The 21324-nt window shown below is 42.6% G+C and overlaps 2 protein-coding genes across 2 annotated transcripts; both read left to right on the forward strand.

Annotated features, from left to right (window-relative positions):
• Window positions 1-2: 2 nt before the first annotated feature.
• tekt4 (tektin 4) lies at window positions 3-4730 on the forward strand. The gene is made up of 7 exons (XM_079553798.1): window positions 3-633; window positions 943-1013; window positions 1093-1236; window positions 1320-1406; window positions 2928-3063; window positions 4077-4231; window positions 4487-4730. The coding sequence occupies exons 1-7, from the start codon at window positions 106-108 to the stop codon at window positions 4698-4700; spliced, it is 1335 nt and encodes a 444-aa protein (XP_079409924.1). The 5' UTR covers window positions 3-105; the 3' UTR covers window positions 4701-4730.
• A 1829-nt stretch (window positions 4731-6559) lies between these two features.
• LOC306960349 (lysyl oxidase homolog 4-like) lies at window positions 6560-20946 on the forward strand (the record flags this gene model as incomplete). Its single annotated transcript, XM_079552778.1, has 14 exons — window positions 6560-6815; window positions 6881-7518; window positions 8053-8255; window positions 12510-12548; window positions 12618-12807; window positions 13582-13762; window positions 14946-15097; window positions 15181-15348; window positions 15739-15901; window positions 15980-16223; window positions 16840-16955; window positions 17142-17278; window positions 19139-19250; window positions 19875-20946. The coding sequence occupies 14 exons, from the start codon at window positions 6560-6562 to the stop codon at window positions 19943-19945; spliced, it is 2670 nt and encodes an 889-aa protein (XP_079408904.1). The 3' UTR covers window positions 19946-20946.
• Window positions 20947-21324: the final 378 nt, after the last annotated feature.

The following is a 21324-nucleotide window of genomic DNA, read 5'->3' on the forward strand; positions in this document are numbered from 1 at the left end:
AACCTGCTCCCCTGCCCTCATTCTTTTATAGGAACAACATTTTCCCCACATGCTAACACAGTGTAGTGAAAGGTGAAGTCGTTTTTCTCAGTGTCCTGCCCCAGCATGAGTTCAGAGGTGCTGGTGTCCCGTCCTCAGCATGATGACAGACCAGTGGCACAGGGTATCCCGGTTCAGGATCCCACTGTGGAGCCGGACGTCCCGCAACCGTCTTCCGGTTCGGCCCCTGCTGGGTACCGGTCGGCTAAGTACACACCGGCAGAGTGGTTCTCCAACTACCACAGCATCCTGCAGCAGGCCTCCACAGACCACGGTGAAGCAGAGAGGGTCCAGAGACGCTCCAAAGGCCTGTCCCAGGACACTGAGGCTGACACTCAGCACACGCAGGCTCAGGGAACGCGCCTCCTCGGGGACAGGCTTCAGGACATCCACTACTGGAGGTCCGAGCTGCAGCAGCACATTTCACAGCTGCAGGCAGATATTGAGGCTCTGGCCGGACAGAAGCTCAGGCTGGAGAGGGCTCTGGATGCAACTGAGATCCCCTACGCCATCGCTACAGACAACCTGACCTGTCGCACCAGACGACCCCCACCAGACCTCGTCAAAGACACCGTGGAAGAGGAGCTGCTCAAGGTGAACTGGTCCTGAGAAACTGTCTAGTTACATTGCCTAATAAGTGGGTAGTTTGACATAAAGCAGAATTAACCATTTTCTCACCTTGTATAGAAATAACTAAAATAATGGCCAGGAATTGTAGCTATAAGCTCCATATGGGATCCCTAAATGAAATAAACTTACATAACATCACATTTCAGACCCAGGCGGTCAGTTTGTAAAACATTTACACTTATAGACTATCACAAATGTCTGCAATAACTGTTGTGTTATTAAAAGCCCACCAGAGGGCAGTAGAGGGCAAAGTAAGATTGTTTTTGTCTGTAGGAGGTGGACCTAATCAAAAACATCCAGGCTCTGCTGAGGAGGACCACAGCTCAGGTGGTCAGTCAGATCAAGTCAGTGCCACTCCTTATCTATCACACAGACACATATAGAGGAAATAATTCACTTGTTTGTGCTCATACTGTGTCACAGAATCAACAAAGACACCAAACAGATGCTGGAGATGGACTGGTCTGACAAATATGAGGCCTATAACCTGGACGATGCATGTGGGAGATACAAGAACACCAGTCCAGACACCAAACACCACCCCAGCTCAGCCAACCTGCAGGACCAGTGAGTCTGCGGGAAGTCACGGTGCAAAACATAATGCATTTCCTGCACAGGGTTAACCCCATGTGCCGTCTGGTCTGCTGCAGAGTGAGCAATCCAGCGTCTTGGACCAAGTTCACACAGGACAATCTGACCAAAGCCACGCAGGAGGAACACGCCACTTACAGCCTCAGGTCAGCTGACACTCTCACACAAACGGCCTTTTCTATATACTAAAATGATATTATCCCAGTAGTATTGATTAGTACTGCTGTCACAAACTGTTCCACACCAAAAAGTAATTACCTGCTCGATACTAGCACATTCTCCATGTTGAAAAAAAAAGTGATGCTTGAAACGTCACTTCATGTGGTGCAAGCAATAAACATTTCTGGGAGCTCTCCAGCTGTGCAGAGTTATCATCATAAATTTCAGTGGTTACTTCTAACTCTTGCTCAGCCAACTTTGGATGTGCGGCTTTTGTACAGTCTGCATCAGGGCCGGCTCTAGCCAATTTGGCGCCCTAGGCAAGAATGAACTAATATATAGTTGTATAATTCTGTGTGTTTCTTGACCGAAATAGCATGCTATAGTCGTTGTTGTTTTTTCCCCCAATCTTTTTGGATATGGATTATTGTTATATTATGATTATCTATTCATTCAAATAAAAAAAAAAGAAGCATATGCATCATGAAACGCGAACAACACTTCTATTAGAGGAGAAACCTCTACTTCTGAAGTAAATTTACAAATTGTGATTTCATTGTGATGTTACGCTGCTCCCCGGAGGTGTAGAAGGACCAGGGAGGGCTCGTTGGAAAGACAGGAATCTCTAGTTTTCAACACAAAAAACACAATAGATCCGAAAATCGGCTATGTAAATGGCGGGAGTATGGGGTTCAAAAATTAAAGTGCAATTCTGCGCCCCTTCCAGCAGATAGAGCCCCAGGCCTGGGTCGCCTATGCCTAGGGCAGGCCCTGATCTGCATGTTATAAAGTATTTCTGAAATTATTTCTGTTTTCTACAATGTGTAATGACTTTTTATATAGTGTTTGTTGGTTATTGTACAATTGTTCACGATGTAATTTCGCCGGATTTTTGTGGAGAGTATCAAAACTATACATTTTTGAAAACTTTATTGAATAAGGAATCAGACAAAACAATGTTTCCATTTGCTCTGATATGTAAAAAAAAAAAGTGCGATAATAGCGATGATAACATTTATATGGGGAGTAAAAACATAGTTTGGCGGAAATTTACAAAATTTGCCAGAAAATTCCATTTGGTCGTTCAATCAAAAAAGTCACTTGTCATATGTTTCATGGAGTAACCGTAGCGATGACAGGAATTCCCCATTTACTCTAATGGAAAGATGCTATAATTGCACAATTTTACCAAATGACAAGGGCAATTGTTTTTCTCAAAATATATTTATATCCAAAATATATAGTTTTCATACACCACGAAAATCCCACAACAGTGGAAATCTAAACATAGTGAACTGGACTCCAAGGACTGCAATGTTTTGATCTGTGTGTGATTTGCATGTCATAGAAGTGTCAGTAAAGCTTTAACAGAACTGAACAGAAATAAATTCTGACAGACCGGTATCTCACCATTATAGATCAAATCAAAGCCGTGCCTCCAGTTTCATTGCATGCAAGGCTTTAAATTATAGTGGGCCTATTTCTATCCTGTTTTGTGTGTGGCTCAGAATGTTGGTGGAAAGAGTTCTGGAGGACACCACCAGAGACCTGAGAGTCCAGTGTGCGAGTGTGGACCAGGCCTTCAGTCAGCGCTGTGAGGAGCTGATAGAGTCCAAGACACAGCTGGAGACCAAGCACGGACAGGTGACCATCCGGGAGGAATACTTTAGCGTCTAATAGTCTTTATCCAGATGGCTCCAATTCCTCTGCTGTATCTATATATATCCGTCATATTCGCTCACACACCAATTTTCACGACATACATAAATCTAGTCTTTGGTCTTCCTCTGAGCCTGTTGGCGGCTCTGCCCTCAACATCCCTCAACTGATTTATTTACTGTACTGACTTTTCAAAGTACATGACCCAACCATTTCAGTCTGGTCTTGCTTACACCATCGTCAAATCATCTGACACCAGCAGACACTTTGAGGTACACATTTCTAATCTCTTTCTTCCTAGTCAGTCTTAAACTCTTAGCCCCAGCCTGCACCGAGCAGATTTTCTCCAGTTTGGCTTCACCCAAATCTGAAAAGCAGTAAAAGAGCGACAAAAACAGGGTGGAAAAAAAAAATACAACTAAAGAGCGATGAAAAAGCAAGAAAAATGCCACAAAAACACCCAAAAATAAAGGGACAAAAAAGGGACAAAAACTCAACAAAAAGTGAAGAAAATGTGACAATAACTCAACAAAAAGTGAAAAAAATGTGACAACAACTCAACAAAAAAGTGATTATAACAAAAAAAAATTGACAAAAACGTGACAAAAAAACTGACAATAACTCAACAAAAGAGTGACAAAAATGTGACAACAACTCAACAAAAGAGTGACAAAAATGTGATGAAAACACAACATAAAGTGGCCAAAAAAAACTACGAAAACAAGACAAAACACTTCAAAAATGTGACAAAAAACGCAGTGACAAAGCAAAAAAAAGGTTATCAGTTTAGTAGGTCTTAGCTTTCAAATGAGTAAAACAAAAAAGCTCTCAGTTAAGAGGCTAAAAAGAACCTCAACAACTTTAGCTCTGTAGTTTTCAAAATACTTTCAATATCTTAAAATTACAGTGGCTCGGTGTGTTTACAAGCACGACAATGAAAATTAGAACCTGCAACCGTCTGATCATGTGAGTTTCTAAAATTGTCTCTTTGTTTTTAGATTTTGGAGCAGATAGGAGCTCAAGAGAGGAACATTGTGGCTTTGCAGCAGGCCATACACGACAAAGAAGCTCCTTTAAGAGTGGTCCAGTCCAGACTGTTTGTGCGCTCCCATAGACCGAACATGGAACTGTGCAGAGATCCTCCTCAGCTCAGGTACATTCATATGCTACAGTAGCATTATGTGTGTGTACTAGGACTGGCAGGAGAATTAAATGTACCAGAATGATCCAGAGAACGCATTAAGGAAGATAAGGGTAAAGGGTATTTTGTTATGAATGTGTAAGAACCAGAACAACATCTGGGACTGAGTTTTATTCGATAATGATGGTCAATTCGTATGACTATAAGATTGTAGGGGACCAAACTATGACCTCTCTCATTTCTCCCCTTCCTCTCTCTTCTCTGCAGTCTCGAGGCAGAGGAGAAGCAAATCTACGCCTCTGTGGACTCTTTGGAGCAGCAGCTGAGCCAGGCCCGCGGCTCCCTGGCCTTCCTGGAAGAATCACGGATGGCCATTGAGAAAGACCTAGCATGTAAAGCTAACTCACTGTTTATCGAGAGGGACAAATGTATGACAAAAAGGAAAAGATACCCGACTATGTCCACCTTATCCGGTTATTGACCCTTTTAGTTGATCGGACATTGTGTCTTGTGCTTCATTTAAACTCCTATCACAGCTTCTACTATATATTTCCCTGTTATTTTAAACTCTTAACCCCCACTTTACCCGAGTGCTTTATCTCTGGTTGACTTTACCCAAATCTTAAAGCTTCTTGACTGGGGTTTACAGCCTATAGGCCAGTGTTACGCCTCATTTGAAAGCTAAGACCTACAAAACTGACTTTTTTTATTCATCACATTTTTGACATAACATTTCATCCCTTTTTATGCCACTCTTTTGTTGTGTTTTTGTCACTTTCTCATCGCTTTTATTGTCACTGTTTTTGTCGCTTTTTTAATTTCTTTTTTGTTGAATTTTTGTTGTTCTTTTCTTGCGTTCTCTTCCTCGTTTTCTTCTCATATTTGTCGCTATTTTGACACTTTTCACTTCAAGAAGCTGTTATAATTAGACATAGGGTCATCTGAAAATGTGTTGTACATTCTAACACCACTAGGGGGTGAGCAGAGCCCTCAAGTTTCGAGATGTATCACTTTCTCAACAGTTACTAACACAAAATGAGCCTAAGTCTGATCTTTTCCAAATATCCCCTTAGTTTAATATGTAGAATGATATGTACTTACAATGAATGATCTGAGAGAATGCAAAATAAGTGCTCAATGTCATTACAAAAATAAAATCCATATCTACAATAAATAACCTACTTTTGTGATATAACTGAGCCAGTTATTGTAGAATAATTGGCTTCATTGGTACAATTTTGTCTTTATTTCTTTGCTTTTCAGTCCTAGTTATCCCTCAAAGGGTTACAGAATGAAACGTGACCAAGTGAAATGAAAAAAAAAAAGAAAAGAAAAGTTATTTAACCTCTGTGTTGGGAATGGGAGGGGTGCATGGCTGATGTGAGGGAGTGACATGGGGAGGGCACAGAGAATAGGACAAGACCCAGATCACTTCTGCTCCTTCTGGGCTGCACCCTTCTTTCTCTCAGTGACTCTCGACTGAGACCGACCGACAGGTGAGTCCAGGAATTTTAATATTTCTTCTGACTGCAACAACTGATTACATTTTTATTCACAATTTTATTCCATCTATTCATGCTCAAGCACATATTCAATTTAACCCAACATTTTATACCAGCACCAAAAATGTAAAATGACTTCACTTGGATTTGCGTGAGATGAACCATAATTGAGGTGCTGTAGTTAAGATGCAGTGTAAGTGGCCCCTGACTGACCGATTTTTCATTTTCCGCATGTGCAGCGTAATTTCATTTATAAGAATAGTCCGAGACAAATGAATAATGGTTCATTAACTAAACTGTCTGACAGATGCAGACCTGCTGTTTTATTTATGTGTGAGAACATTTTTATGACAGTGTTTATTTGCTTTTTGTGGCTAAATACATGCAGCTAAGTTTGAGGGTTTGTGGAAAGCCAAAGTTTCCGTTGGCTGAACGAAGACGCTACTTTTAGCTCTGGTTATTACTCCCTAGGCCTAAATGGTCCAGACTAAGGGCCACGTTTTCGCAATATTTCACAAGCCTCTGACTGTCCTGTAAATTACTCTAATTATTATAAAGGATAAAAACATCTATGAATCTTCCTTTTACTGTGGAATGTCCCATTAAAGTTAGAGCACTAGTTTGTAATTATATGTTTTGTTGAAGATTGGAATGTGGATGTTGAAGTCACGACTTTGAGTGATTTCTTGGATTTTTGTGGTGTCACATGTGTATTTATATAGGGGCTCAGATCTGCACACACCTTCTCTGTTTCCTCCATCATTTCCTTCATCCCTATTTACCACTCGACCACTTCCTGTTATATTCATGTGCTGTTCTGGTCCCCGGCCTCTCCAGGATGCTGAGCCTCAGCTCCCTGTTGCTGCTCCTTCTCTGCTCCTCTCAGCTGTCAGCGCAGGACGTGCAGGTGCGACTGGCCGGTGTGGGCCGGCGCGGTCCTAATGAGGGCCGTGTAGAGGTTTTCTATAACGGAGCCTGGGGCACCGTCTGTGATGACGAGGTGGACCTGAAACTGGCCACGGTGGTCTGCCGACAACTGGGCTTCCAGCGCGGTTTCACATGGGCACACAGTGCCAAGTTTGGTGAAGGACAAGGTAAGTCCAGTTAAGTAACTTATAGGTGTTTTTACTACAGAGCTCATTTGTACTTTTGTTGTCAGGTTTAATCTGGCTGGACAATGTGCTGTGCAAAGGCACAGAGAAATCCATCGGTGAGTGTCGCTCCAATGGCTGGGGGATCAATGACTGCACACATGCCGAGGACTTGGGTGTCGTCTGTAGCCCTGAGAGGAGGCCAGGCGCCCCTCCTGCAACAATGGATCAAACCTCCTCATCCAACACACACGAGTCCCGACAGAGGAGTCCTGAACCGGTACAGCCTGTGGAACCTCCAGCCGAATCGGCTCCTTCACGGGGGCACCAGATCGCCCTTCATCGCGGGGCATCCTCTACACGCCGCGGTGCCCTTTCTCCACAGCAGAATGGACATGAAATCCAGATCCTCCGTAGACAGCGAGGAGGCTCCAGGCCGGGACTACAGGGCAACCCTGTCCCACAAGGGCACCAACTACCATCCCGCCTTATTAACAGCGCGGCGTACAGGCAGAGACATGAAAATACCAGGAACAGTCCACAGGCAGTAAGGGGAGAGGCAGAGGGCCAGGTGAACAGACCCCCAGGCCATTCACAGCTGCGGTCTGAGGGCCATCCTGACAGACAGCCCCTTAGCGGGAACCATGTGGACCCTGACCCTGTTTATCCAGACATGGGATACGAGACGGACACTCAATACACACAGGTGAAACCACACACACCAGTGCTGCACTAGGCTCCTGCTTTGTCAGGCTCTCATACATAAAAGTCATTTGTTGAGCCACAGTCCCGCGGACATGTATAATTAGAGTCAAACCTAAAACCAGATTCTCTCCAGTTCCAGCTCTAATGTACCAACAGGACTGAGGTTTCAACCATCCCATGAACAGCCACGTCCCAAAAGAGAGAACGTCCAGAGGAAATTGCATGACATTTATCACTTGTGTTTGACTTTCTTCCCTTTGAACTTTGAGAGTTTACACTTTCTTCAGTATTTGTAATCATTATGACACAGATCCTGACGTATTAAACAAACTGTTTAAGTTTTAGGTTCCTTCCTGATTCCAGTGCTAGCGGGTGATTAAAGAGCGCTCTGATTGTACGCAAAAAAAATAGCTTAGTGTGAATTGGCTCAAAATGTCTGAAATGATTTTGAGATTAGTCACTATTTGGTGTAGAATTAAACATGTGTAAATTATTTCCAAACAGCAATACTTACGCATTATATTGTTGTGAACAGGGGGCAGATTTGGAGGAGGCTCGTCTGCGGCCTGTCCTGTCCAGCAATCACGGCGGTCTGGTGACAGAGGGGGTCCTGGAGGTCAAAACTGCAGGAAAATGGCGTCACGTGTGCAGCCATGGATGGGACCTAAGCAGCAGCCGAGTCGCCTGTGGCATGTTGGGATTCCCCACTGCAGAGGCCTTAGACCTGAACCCCTACAGGTAACAGACCAGAGAAAAGTGTTTAGCTGAAACACACAGGTGGCTATAAAAAACGTGTTCGCTGATTACCCTACAATAATATTTTAGCAGGAGTTCAAATGTTCTGTGGAAAAAACAGCAGAGACCTATGTATTCTCTACAGACCATTCAATTGCAGACCACTCGCAATTACCATTGTGCTGTTTTTACATGGAACATCAATGCGTTCACTGTACATTGCTCATTAGATTAAACTGGTGTATGCATGGAGTACAGTGACCCTTGTAGTAAAAGTTCAACCACAATTGCTGTCATTAGTAAACCACATTTGGCATGACAAGTCCAGTGGCATCAGTGCAGTCAGGCTGTCCACTCCACTGTCGACAGAGTGGGACTCAGAGCAGAGCTGCTTCTAAAAATGTCCTCCAAAGTATATTATTAATGTCACATCCAGACTGCAAGATTATCATCATCATCATGGTGTATGTTTTACATGAAACCTCCCTTTCATGGTCCTTCATATAATTAGCAGGGTCTCATTCACTGTCTCCTTCTGAAGCCTACATAAAATGTCAGTGTAAAGTGACTGCGATGAGTCACACTGTAAAGAGAATGTACAATTATGGGTGTTCATTGTCATACACATTTATTCACTGCTGTATCTTACAGTAGTTTTGTAGTTCAAAGTTCTAAGGCATTTTAGACTAATTAAGCAGAAGTCTTGAGGGCCAGCAACAATTGGTCCCAGAATCGCATATGACCCGTGGGCCACAATTTGGACACTCCATGGCATGTTAAATGCACCTTAACAGAATAGTCTATTATGGACATGCCATCCTGCAACTCCCTATGTGCATGTTACTGTATTCTAGCAGTATAGTGTGCCTTTTTTCACATGTTTGATATGGCATAGCAAAATAGTAGCACAAAGTATAATATCAGTCATCTATAACTTAATCACTACAAATACTGTTTTCAGAATTTCATGTTATTATAGCACAATTACAAAAGAGCAAACAAGAAAAAAGCTAAAGATGTAGTTTATGTCGTTGCACCAAAAAACAAGTGTACAGGCGGCTTAAGTCTACACAAGCCCCCGTCTTCGGTCTAATTTCGGATCTAAATACCACTTGAAGCACCTACGCAAACCTGCAAAGTCTTTGGACACATATCATTACAGTCTCACTTACATTTATCCTAATGCATTCCTCCCCCGACCATCACGTTACAAGAACTTTACACAAATTACACCCAAGATCCACACATACGAGCAAATAAACACGCAAACACAAACACAGTCGCCCCTCTGTGTGTGTCCGTCTGTCTGCCCACAAAGCTCTTTTTAGGGCTTGGCTAACAGCACCACTGTACTGACCACTGACCGGCTCTGCACCAGCTGTCCATGCCACCAATAATTAGCCCTTGTGTCCACTCCTTCAACAGGAAAAAGACTATTCCCCTTCGCTTCCTCCCAATACTATGCAATTCAAAAATCCAGACTGTCCTATGTGTTGGATAAAAGCTTTTTTAATCACGAGCCTTTGAAAAAAATTAATAAATAAACAAGAAAATGCTCTTTGAGTATACTTGCTTTCCCCTCTCTCAACAACACAGATTCAAACTTACAGTTGTATCTTAACATTCATTCAACATAATTCAATACACTTGGGCAATACAAGTTCTTTGCCTCTCCATACAAGCATGCTCATGTAGAATATTTGTGGTGATGCCTCTTGTGGTTGCAAATTCATCTTCCTCTGAAGACGTTTGGTTTATTGATAAGTTAACGGTTAACATCAGAGCAGTTTTACAGGCCTGGAGCCGCGCTCTGGTTTCTGTGTCACTTTGACTGCAGTCATTAAGGACCGAGACATCCTCTAATCTAAAATAATATCACTGTCCCCGGGTCGTTGTGTCAGCACTTCCCACTCGGGAGTGTAGAAGTGGCTTCTTGGTGTGACGGCTTTTGTCTTTGCTTGTTAAGTCGCTCAGAGCGCTTTTGCAGATGTTTGAACTCACTAACTCACTTTGTAGCACTTACAAAATGCAAAGTGCAAAGCCATTTTCCATGAGTCCTGTTTCATCACATCCATTCATTTCAAGACTGATGGTGACTTCTGTAGCTCTTTTAATTAACTTTCACCTCCTGCTTTTTCACATTTGTCTTTGGTAAAATCCTTTAATGCCACATTGACAATGATGCTATAAGCCACATTTCATGGAAAATGTGGCATTATTTCCCTTTTTGTTTCACACAGTCTAAAGACTCGCTGTCTCTCCTGATTACCTCTCTGGACTAGCTGCTCTGTCTTCATGCAGCATAATAACCGGTTGCCGGCGTGGCTTATGGTATTGTGCGATCAAAGGCCCAGAGACACAAGATTCGTTTCTTTACATTACAACAAGCTGGTGAGAAAACCAGATTGTTTTGCCCGAGGCTTGATGCTGTGGTTCACTTGACTTTCCCAAAAAAGCTGTGTGATGCTCATAAAGTTGTCCTGTTGGGACGCTCTTACATCAGGGACGTGAGATCCCCAAAAGACAGTCACATTGGGTGAGCAAAGGGTAACAACACTGGGACGTTTAAATTGCATTGTTTTCAGAAAGAAGAGAACAGAGAGAGTTGATATGTACGTGCATATTTCCATGTCTGGTGTGTGTGTGTCAACATGCTACTGCTCGACCGCACTGCAGACACTGCCAAGCACAGCAGGCAATTATATGGGTAGCACACTCTCTCCCTGCTCCCCCCATCCTCCCTGCGAACTCACACCCCCGTGCTGTCTGTCTCCCTCGTTTTGATTTTACCGCAGTTATGAAACCATTTAAATTGCAGAGACGTGCAAAGCCTGTATTTTTAGTACAATTTTCACCTTTTATGCCATTGAGTTAATATCATTGGTTTAGCGGATTAGACTTTTGCATTTGATGCCACAGCGAGACAGAGGTGGGCTGAGAAAATAGACAGAAAAGTTTAGCATAAGAAAAGAAAACACAGGGAGAGGAACTGGAGCCAGTAAAGCTAAGCATTGGCCGGAAGAACAGATGAGAAATCAAGTGAAGCATGATTTTTTTTACGGAAGAAAGACTATACAAATATATATGTGTGTGTGTGTGTTGCTTGCACTGCTACTGTATTTGCATGAGTAGCTTCCATCTTTATGTAAGAAACTAAATAAACCTTTCCATCAATGGAGGTCCAGACTCCAGACTCCCACTAAATAATAGGTATATGCTTATCTGAGGCTGGAACTTTCCTACAGCAGTGCAAAAAATCAGCCTGTCTGTTCTTGTGTGTGATTTGTGGTAGCCCTCGTTCCATGGACTTGTCCGTGTGGCTTTCCCCAAGAGGCAATTCCCTTTCAAAACCTATTACTCACCTAATGTTCGGAGCGCTGCCGGACACGGGGACATCGCTGCCGAAGGAAATGTCTCTCTTTTTAGTTTGTCAAATATTTAATTGCATCATGAGTCTAGCTGTATACGGTAAACTGTCCCTCCATGGTCTATACTTGGAACTCATTCATGAAGGGCGTCAGTCACTCGCCACCTGCCTGCGGTCGCACTGGCTGATGTGGTTGGGAAATGAATGTGTCACAGAGCCACACTCCCCAGATTCGGCAGCTTTCTTGGTGATGTTTTCTTTCGATTTCATCTTTTTTGCCGTTCGGACAAGACCCTTTTTGTGTACACAGTTTTCTTGACTGCAATGTAAGGCGATATTTCTGCGACAGTCCATCGTTTAGAGAACGCTGTTGGGATTGGCAAACCTCAATAAGGCCCTTGGGAGGGATTAATGTATAGTGGTTTGTTTATATATTTTTAGAGTGTTTCCATGCGGATAGGCAGAGGAGACACAGAGGCGCATATAGAAAGTGTGAAACAAAAATAAATCCAGATGAAGCAACATTTTAAAGGGGGAAAAGACTAGGGTCGTAAGCCTACACTATTTTATCCTTTCCAGTGACATCATGCCAAAAGAATTATTTGAATAGTCCTATGTTAACCAAGTGACACGTAATGCCTTCATGTGCCTTGATTTCACTGTTTTGAAGATGTTTGAAAATATGAGGGAGCTGGGCAAATGTAAAATGAAAATAATAATAATTGATGATAAGTTCTTTCATGAGGTTAATAAAACATTTCGGTGTGACTATATGCAATAATATAATTTACTTATTTTGCTTTGTTCACCTCAAGTCTCTCCACAACCGACCCCCAAGATAGAGATGGATCATTCATAGGACCATAATAATGTTTTTCAATGTCTTTTAGGAAACTGTGGGACTCCAAACTGTCTGATCCTTCTTCAAGGTAAATTTGGTTTCTTTTGTCATCTAAAATGAGAGGGCTGTATCTGACCCCTTTTCCCCATGTCCTTAGGCTTAGGAGTCTGATTTCTAAGAAGGGTTACTGGGTGGAAAAGGTCCAGTGTCAAGGTGTTGAGGCCTCGCTGTCGCAGTGCCGGGTCCAGCTGTCCCGGCCGGACGTGCCCTGTAGCGGGGGGATGCACGCGGTGGTCCGCTGTGTCCCGGGACCTCAGTTCACTCGTTCTGGCAGAGCCTCCGCACCTGTGAGTGACAAAACAACATGAACTAGTGACCCTTTGGACCTTTAGTGGTGTTCTGTGTACCCCCTGCCTCAAAAGTTACTGCAGTTTATTTAGAAAGTCGTCACTTAAAATAACTACTTGTAAGTAAAAAAGACAATACTCCCCAAACTATGTTTTCTACAATAGATTTTTCTCTCAAAATAATGTTCACTTTCTTTTTAAATCTGAAATATTACCAAGTATCCCCCTCTAAGTCCTCTAGTATCCCAAGGGGTCCCCGTACCCCTGCTTGGGAACCACTGCTCTACTCAGTGGAGCCCAAACTTTTTTTCCTCGAGGGCCACAGATCGGCGGTCATTCAACATTCGACTGGTGCATTTAAGAAAGGTTTCCCACACCTTTATTTAGGCCTGGAACATTAATGCCAGCTCTGTCGCACATTGAAATTTTTGTTTTTGAGGTTTCAATCTTGTGGAATTATTAAATTGGTCTGTGGGCCGCATTTGGCCCACGGACCTCACTTTGGGCACCCCTGCTCTACAAAGCTACAATTACGATGCTTAGACTGTTTTCATTTTGTGGATTATAAATACATTACATTAGAAATGGAAAGATTAAAATGTTTACTGTGTAATTAAGATATATATATGTCTATGGTCTAAGTTATACAAGACTTTTCCATCTGAGCAAAAGTATTTATTTGAACTGGCTTGTTTGCAATGAAAACCTTTTCTATGATTTTATAATAAATAACGCAGTATTTTTCTTTAAATGTTTATGTTTTTGTTCTTAAAGCCAGCTGTACGTCTGAAGGCGGGTCCACGGGTCGGAGAGGGTCGGGTGGAGGTCTTGAAGGAGGGCAAGTGGGGCACCATCTGTGATCATCTGTGGGACATCAGTGCTGCCAGCGTGGTCTGCAGAGAGCTGGGCTTTGGGACCGCGAAAGAGGCCCTGAGACAGGCTCAGTTGGGACAGGGTAAGACACTGACTGCACTCACTGAGCAACTGCCTTTGAAGTGGAAAGCCAGGCCAGACTGCAGTACTTTTACTTCAGATGTCTGCTTTTTACATACAAATCAGATCATACACCCTGTGCTTGATCATTTAGTCCAAGCATTTTTTGAGACTAAACACGTTTCTGTCTAAATGACGCAAACCCGTCCGTCCAAGTACTAAGGACTGACTCTGCGCAGACAAATAAACCCAGTGCAAGTGTTTACTGCTTCATCTGAGATGTGGATTTCGAAGGAATTTACCCATGACCAATTAAACATGAAGCTTTTGTGACTCTCACTCTGCGGGTTTGAAAGTAAATCTGTTAGCTTTAGGTTAGTCTATGAACCAGCCCAAAAGCTTGTGGCTTATTTTGGTATCCACTATCCAGCTGGAATGAGTTTATGCCCACTTAATTTTTAAGAATGAAATTTGTAAACATGTTCTAGTTAATAGAACCTACTTTCTCACACTTGTTTATTGGGTCTCTGCTTTACCTCAGCTGTAATCATGTCAATTTCCTGCCATTATCTTTGTACCCAAATAAATAAACATGTCCTACAGTAGAGGGTGCATTTCCTTTCCTCTACTAAATGAACTGATACTACTCTACTTAATGATCCAAAACATAGAAACTTGTGTTTATCCACTTTAAAAGTAGATGCAACAGTACTGTGGGGTCTTAATAATGAACATAGTTGAACTTATTAACTCTGCATTGTGGCTGTTAATTCCCAGAATAACTGGTTAAGTATAAGCTGTCCCTCTGCACAGCAGTGGCCCATAAAGACTCGTGACCATGGTCAGAGAGCAGCATTATGAAGATGACATCATTAGCTATTTAAAGACAAATTACAGGGCTTTAGCAGGCTTGGGCCTCACACACCTACGCAAACAGTTTCAGAGATTTTCCCCCATTTAGACATTTTAGTATCTATTTTGGTGAATAAACTATAATCCTGGTGTGCTGCAGCAGCAGAGGGTAGGGTGCAGTCAATGGACAAATCACTTAGTTGGGGACCCACATCAGAGATCCCAATCATGTCTGGCCTTTTAATCCCTCTCCGTAGACCGGGCTTAGTAACTTTCTCGTACTGTGCACGTTTGACTCTTTGATGTGGTGTATACGGTTTGTGTATAAATCACTCCACGCCCTTCTTCTTTAGGCACTGGCCCCATCCACATGAACAGTGTGCAATGCACAGGCCGAGAGAGGTCCGTTAATGAATGCAGCTTTAGGCCTGTGCCTCAGTACACCTGCAAACACAACCAGGATGTGTCTGTTCGATGCAACATTCCCAACACTGGCATGCAAACGGTAAACTCCATTCAAAAGATTACTGTTCATGTTTTTTTCGCTGACTTCAGAAAAATAGAAAGTTACATATTCTCCAAATTCAGGTTCGTCTTGCTGGAGGAAGAGAGAAGTCCGAAGGTCGTGTTGAAGTACTTATAGACATTGGAGGCGTCAAGCGATGGGGGTCGGTTTGCAGTGAAAACTGGGGCATTAACGAAGCCATGGTGGTTTGTCGGCAGCTGGGACTGGGCTTTGCGTCCACTGCCCACCAGGTAAGATGAAAATCACCATTGGATCCTCTTTTTTTGTTCAGTTCTTGACTTCTTCCCGTGCTGTCCCTTGCACCGTGTGTCTCTGTGTGCTGTGTTATTACCGAGGCCGAGGGTAATTACAGGCTTCTCAAACGTCCACTTCCAGCGCAACGAAAATAAAAGAGGGAAAGTGAGGTGAAGAGAGGCTGAATTTTACCGAGCAAACAAACTCAAAATAGAAGTGTGCATGGAAAGACCAGTGTGTGCACAACTGGGGGAAAAAAAGTGGAAAATGTGCTATTGTGTTCCTCGCCTTTGAAATGCATCCCATTGTTTTGCTTTGCTCAAACAAATTCTCACATTGAATCTTACGTGTAGCCACAGTTCAAACAATCTTCTATGTCTTTGAAGGAAACTTGGTACTGGCCTGGCTCTGCAGACGCTGGGGAGGTGATACTGAGTGGGACACACTGCACCGGCACCGAAATGTCTATCCAACGGTGTCGTCGAAACTCAAATGTCTACTGTCCCAGAGGAGGAGACGGCCGGGCAGCAGGCGTCACATGTGTCGAGGGTAAAATCAATGTTCTCTTAGAACTACAAAACGTATTACATAAACAAAGACCTTTACCTTTCACTTTAACCCCTACAGCTGCCCCGGATTTGGTGGTGGATGCTCAGCTGGTTCAGGAGACGGCCTACCTGGAGGACCGCCCCCTGCACCTCCTCACCTGCGCCCAAGAGGAGAACTGTCTGTCCTCTTCCGCGGCCCGCATGCACTGGCCATACGGACACCGGCGCCTTCTGCGCTTCTCCTCGCGGATCATGAACCTGGGACGAGCCGACTTCAGACCGCGGGCCTCAAGAGAAGACTGGGTCTGGCACCAGTGTCACAGGTGAACACTGGAGGAAATCTCACTTACACCTTAGCATTTGGCCACATGGGCATCATCACCTCACACTGCATTATCCACACTGATTTGATGCACAATGAACAAACACACACACACACACATCAGCTCGAAATCAGCTTTGCAGAAACAATAGAAATAACACAGTTTTGACTATCGGTTTTGAGCTTTTCTACAGCTGTCCATGTCGTTTTTATGTCACTCATCAAAAACCGTGCTAGGAGGGACAGAGAGGGATGATGGGATCGGTCCTAAAAATAAGCGATGGGCCTGTTATTTAACTGTGTAAACACAATCTTTTATTCTCCACGGTGATGTTTATGACAGACATTCGCCGCACGGGTCACCTAGTTGTTAGAGTCAGAGCAGGCCATGCGCCTTATCTCAGCGGTTTGTGGTGTCGTCTCCTAAATCGGGAGGCACCATCTCTGTCCCACTGCAGCCACCGTCCCATCCACATGCTCACTTCACGTTCATCTCATTGTGTGTTTAAAAGGCTGTTATGTCCTTTACTCTACTTAAGATGAGTTATACAAATACACTGTGAAATGTGTTTTATGTCTGTGATATATTTCCATTCTGTTTCTGACCCATGTCTCAGGCACTACCACAGCATTGAAGTTTTTACCCATTATGATCTACTGACTCTGAATGGAACTAAAGTCGCTGAAGGTCACAAAGCAAGTTTCTGCCTGGAAGACACCTACTGCCCCGAAGGTGACCTTTTTATAAATGTCTGCTGATTGAGAATAAATATCTGCCATTACTAATTATGATCACTGTTTGTCATAGTAAAATAAATCTACTTTCTAATTTTGCATATTGGCTCTTAAAAAATGGAAATGCAAAAGTTAAAGAATGCAGTTAAAACGTGAACCTAAAAACAGTGTTTCCTGCGTCTAGGCCTCCATAAGCGCTTCTCCTGTTATAACATGGGGCAGCAGGGCATCTCTGTGGGCTGCTGGGACACTTACCGCCATGATATTGACTGTCAATGGGTCGACATCACAGATGTACGGCCCGGTGAATACATCTTCCAGGTAAGAAAACCTTATTCATTCATTCATTAATTTATTTATTTCAAGCAAATAGTGTGCCAAGAACAAAACAGAAAGGATACACAATAATAATAACTTATACGTACACTGATGTATTGCTGAGTGCTGCTTAAAGCAAAGTTAAAATGATATCCATAGACTTGTTTTTTGAGTTATTATAGTTGCATGAAATAATGGTTTAATCATTGCAGTTAAATGCTTATCATTGCAAACACAGAGTAAATGTTTCAACATCTACAGGCGCACGTCAGATAAAAGCTATGATAAAAGACTGTAATTACAGTGGATTGGGCTTTGGCTGCGACTCGAGCCATTCAGGTGAACAGCATGTGTGCAGCTTAAGGGTGTGTGCAGTTTAGGAAAGTGAATTTAGACTGGATTTATATAGAAAAAGTAGACCTGCTATTAGTCAACCATTTCACAAAGTAGTGGCTTATTGGCAGTGGAAAGCCTCTGTCAGCGCTCTGCATTTGTACACAGTTACACAGTGACTATTCTGTTTTCAGCTCATGCATCTTCAACGAGTGTTTTTACACATCTGTCATCTGTCATCTCTCTCTATCATTTAGTCTATTTTCTCCTGAGAGATGATGTTTACAGTTTGTCATTATTTTTAGCCTTTACATGAAATGTCTGACTTTGACTTATCTCTGTGTGAACTGTCGCAGATTACAGAACATTAACTTGAGTTCCTTTTGGGGGGATTTTACAGCTTTATTGTTTCAACTTGTTCATGTGCACTCTTAATTTACATACATGCACTGTTGTTCAGTTGTGGGGCTCGTGAACACTTTTCCTTTAAACATGTGCAGAGTCACGGCTTTTAGATCGACCGCATCGTGTCATCGTTGCACTTTCATCGCCCCGTTTTTTTTTTTCTTTTCTTTTTTTGCCACGACGGCTGTACTTTGCGGTCCCACAGTAGCCGAGGAGCTCATAAATTTGTGTCAGGAGTGCGAGACCGATGCTCGCTTGTCTTCCACGCAGCAGCTGGGTGTTTCTTTGTGCCTTACCTCAATCTCAGGGTGGCAGACATTTTTAGGAGCATGAATTTAGGCCCATGAGTCACGCTCACCTCATCTTGATTGCCGCTGATTGCTCCGCCATTTTAACATCAACTGCTCAAGCCTAGCCTTTTTATACGGCTGTGAGAACCTTTCATTGTTGTGTAAAAATACAATTACAACGGCTTTAAAACGGATCCTCAAACAACACTGTTTAATTTGCTGTTTTATGGTTAAAAAGTGAGCAGTGAATTAGTTTTAGTACAACCTAGTTCAAACATCTGGCAGAGGTTGAAGTCATGACATTAAAATAGTTTAGTAATGCGCTATTTGCGAGTGTTTCTCTAATTCCGACTTTGTGAGGAGAGGAGGCCAGGTTATCTCTTAGGAAAATTAGTTTGTGGAGTTTTCATGTATAACTACCCCATGCAGACAGACTGGGTGGAAAACAACAAACCATGGCTCTCAGGCTAATGATAGGCTCGGAGTTATATTCAAAACCCAAAACTGTCATCTGCATCCCGTTTCTGCACAGAGATAACAGGAGAAAGTGATGTCACGCTTCGTCTTCAACCCACAATTTATACATTGTGAGACTTATAGAAAGGGCTGAACAATATGCCGCGGCTTCTGAGGTGGCATTGACAGAAAACCTGTTGTTTCCTCACCGCCTCAACTTTCTCCGTGTAAAAATACACATGTCCGTGTACTTTGTCCACATTTTGGTCTGGCATTTTGAATGTACAGACATAAAATGGGGTGTGGACGCAGACACTCAGCAAAGTGCAGGCCATGTTGAGTCTTACTTTATTACTATAATAATTCTTTGTGCTCTCAGGTGGAGGTCAACCCGTCTTTAGACATGGCAGAAGCCGACTTCCAGAACAACGTGATGAGGTGTCGGTGCAAATACGACGGAGCTCGAGTTTACATGTTTGGATGTCACGCAGGTACAGTCTATTACCAAAGAAACATTTGTTTTCTCTTCCATTTCAATTGGAAAACATTTTAAAAATCTGAGGCTCAAACGTGAATAGAGCCGTGGGAAGATATTATAGTTAGGGGATGCTGAGCTACAAAATTTACCCCAAAAACACTTTTTTCTGTGCGTATTTCCTATTTATTAATATTGCCTGCCATTCGCAAATCATCCACCAGGGGGTGCTGCAGCCCCCTCAGCACCCTGGGTTCCCACGGGCTTGAACGTGAACTTTCAAATCTCACATTTTGTACCCAGTTTAAGTAAATTAAGGTAGACTCTGCACTCTTTACATTTGCCTGAGTTCTTACCAGCTACTGGTATAAAGTAACCAGGTTCTGCCATATGGAAATGCCATGATCAATATCGGCTGAAAGAACCTCTGTGCTAAAGTTCATTTAATCAGACGTCCCTCTATGTAGAAGGCATTCCTGGAAGCAAAGACAATGCCCCATATCACAGCAAAGTTGAAGGCTTAGTTGCACTCCAAAACACTTTATTTTGATTGATTTGTGCACCAGTAAGTGCAGATGGGGCTAAAGTTAGGCCTGTAAAGTAAAAGGCAAAGTGTGATTGTTCTTCTTGTTTTTATCAGGAGATGCCTACAGCGCTGAGGCGGAGGATTTGTTCGACCATCAACCTCAGATTTCAAATAACTTCCTGTGAACCCAGATATAATGATGAAAACAGCTGTACACACCTCAACATGCAAAGGGAAAGACATGACTTGGGCATATATAAGTTTAAACGAGTGGGGACCTAACTCAACTGCAGAGACTGTTTCTGCAAATCAAGGAAGAACTTGAAATAAGATACAGAAAATTCAGGAAAACATGATGTCACTATGGTGAAGGTAGAGTAGCTTACATTTTACATTTTCCAAATATATTCCCTTGAGTAAATCAAAACCACCCTGGCATGAAGGATTATGACGACCCTTGGATAACCTTGTCAGACAGCAGCAGACCGAAGGTTTCTAAAGTCATTTTCTTTTATTGTTTACGTTTCTAAATGTAACGTTTCAAACTGTGTGGTTTGGTTTTGTTCATTTTATTTCACGGTGCTAGTTTGCCATATTTGAATAAATATTGTAATGTAATGCAAATGTATGGTCATGTACAGTTTTATATTACCTCTTTAGACTATTGTTAAGTCTCTAATTTATGCAGAATTTAATGGATGATCAACTGAACCTTGTCCCTGTGTGGCTGTGTTTTGTACTGTTATTTTATTCTGATCCATGTTTTGCTTGTTTGTTTTGCACCTATGAGTGATACGAGCTGGCTATAAGTGCTCCTTCAGACTTTCTTGGCAATGACAGTGAAAGAATAAAGTCAACGTGAACGGTTATCTGAGCCATGGCTTTTTACCACAAAATAATGTTTAAATTTGTGTTCATTCGGTCAGTGAACAGTCATAAGAGGCTGCAATAGGACACGAATAGTTCAGTGGTGCACGAGAGCCGCCACTCATGACCCAATTTTAATAAGTGGTATGAAATAAATGAACGACTGCGGCTGCTATTCTTTTCCAGAGTCTGAACTGACCCTTGTTTTATAGTAGTTTCCACACCATTTCCTTTGGCAGATGCCTTCAAATGCATGTTGCACAATGGAAACTCTCACAGCATTCTGTATTATCACAGACTTACTACTTTATATTCCAAAGTCTGGGGCTTTGAAGGTGATGAACATAATACTTTTATACTATTTACGGTTATTGTAAAGGATGAAACTTTTTCCCCTCATTTTTGCACATGGATATGCTCCGATGCACCAAAGACAATGTAACTGTCTCTCAGTATGTAAAGCAGTAATGTCAAATGAGGCATTAAAGCAGATATTCATTGAAAAAGACCATGTTCATTGCGTGTCTATAATTTTTGGGGGGACAATGCCTCATGCCATGACAGAGTTACAGCAGTGCAATGAGGGCATCACAGTTAACTGGCACTTGAATCAACTCGCTTCTTGGTAGTGGTTGCTGTTGTTAATCTAATGAGCGTGTGGGAGACTTTAGACTGGATCTTCACTTTCCTCTGGCCA

This window comes from Gobius niger (genome assembly GCF_951799975.1).
Source record: "Gobius niger genome assembly, chromosome: 3".
Lineage (NCBI taxonomy): Eukaryota > Metazoa > Chordata > Actinopteri > Gobiiformes > Gobiidae > Gobius > Gobius niger.

Coding starts and splice junctions, on each gene's coding strand:
- tekt4 (XM_079553798.1), top strand. CDS start 106: ATGAGTTCAGAGGTGCTGGTGTCCCGTCCTCAGCATGATGACAGACCA. Junction 1,407..2,927: donor CACGCCACTTACAGCCTCAG/GTCAGCTGACAC, acceptor TGTGTGGCTCAG/AATGTTGGTGGAAAGAGTTC. Junction 3,064..4,076: donor TGGAGACCAAGCACGGACAG/GTGACCATCCGG, acceptor CTTTGTTTTTAG/ATTTTGGAGCAGATAGGAGC.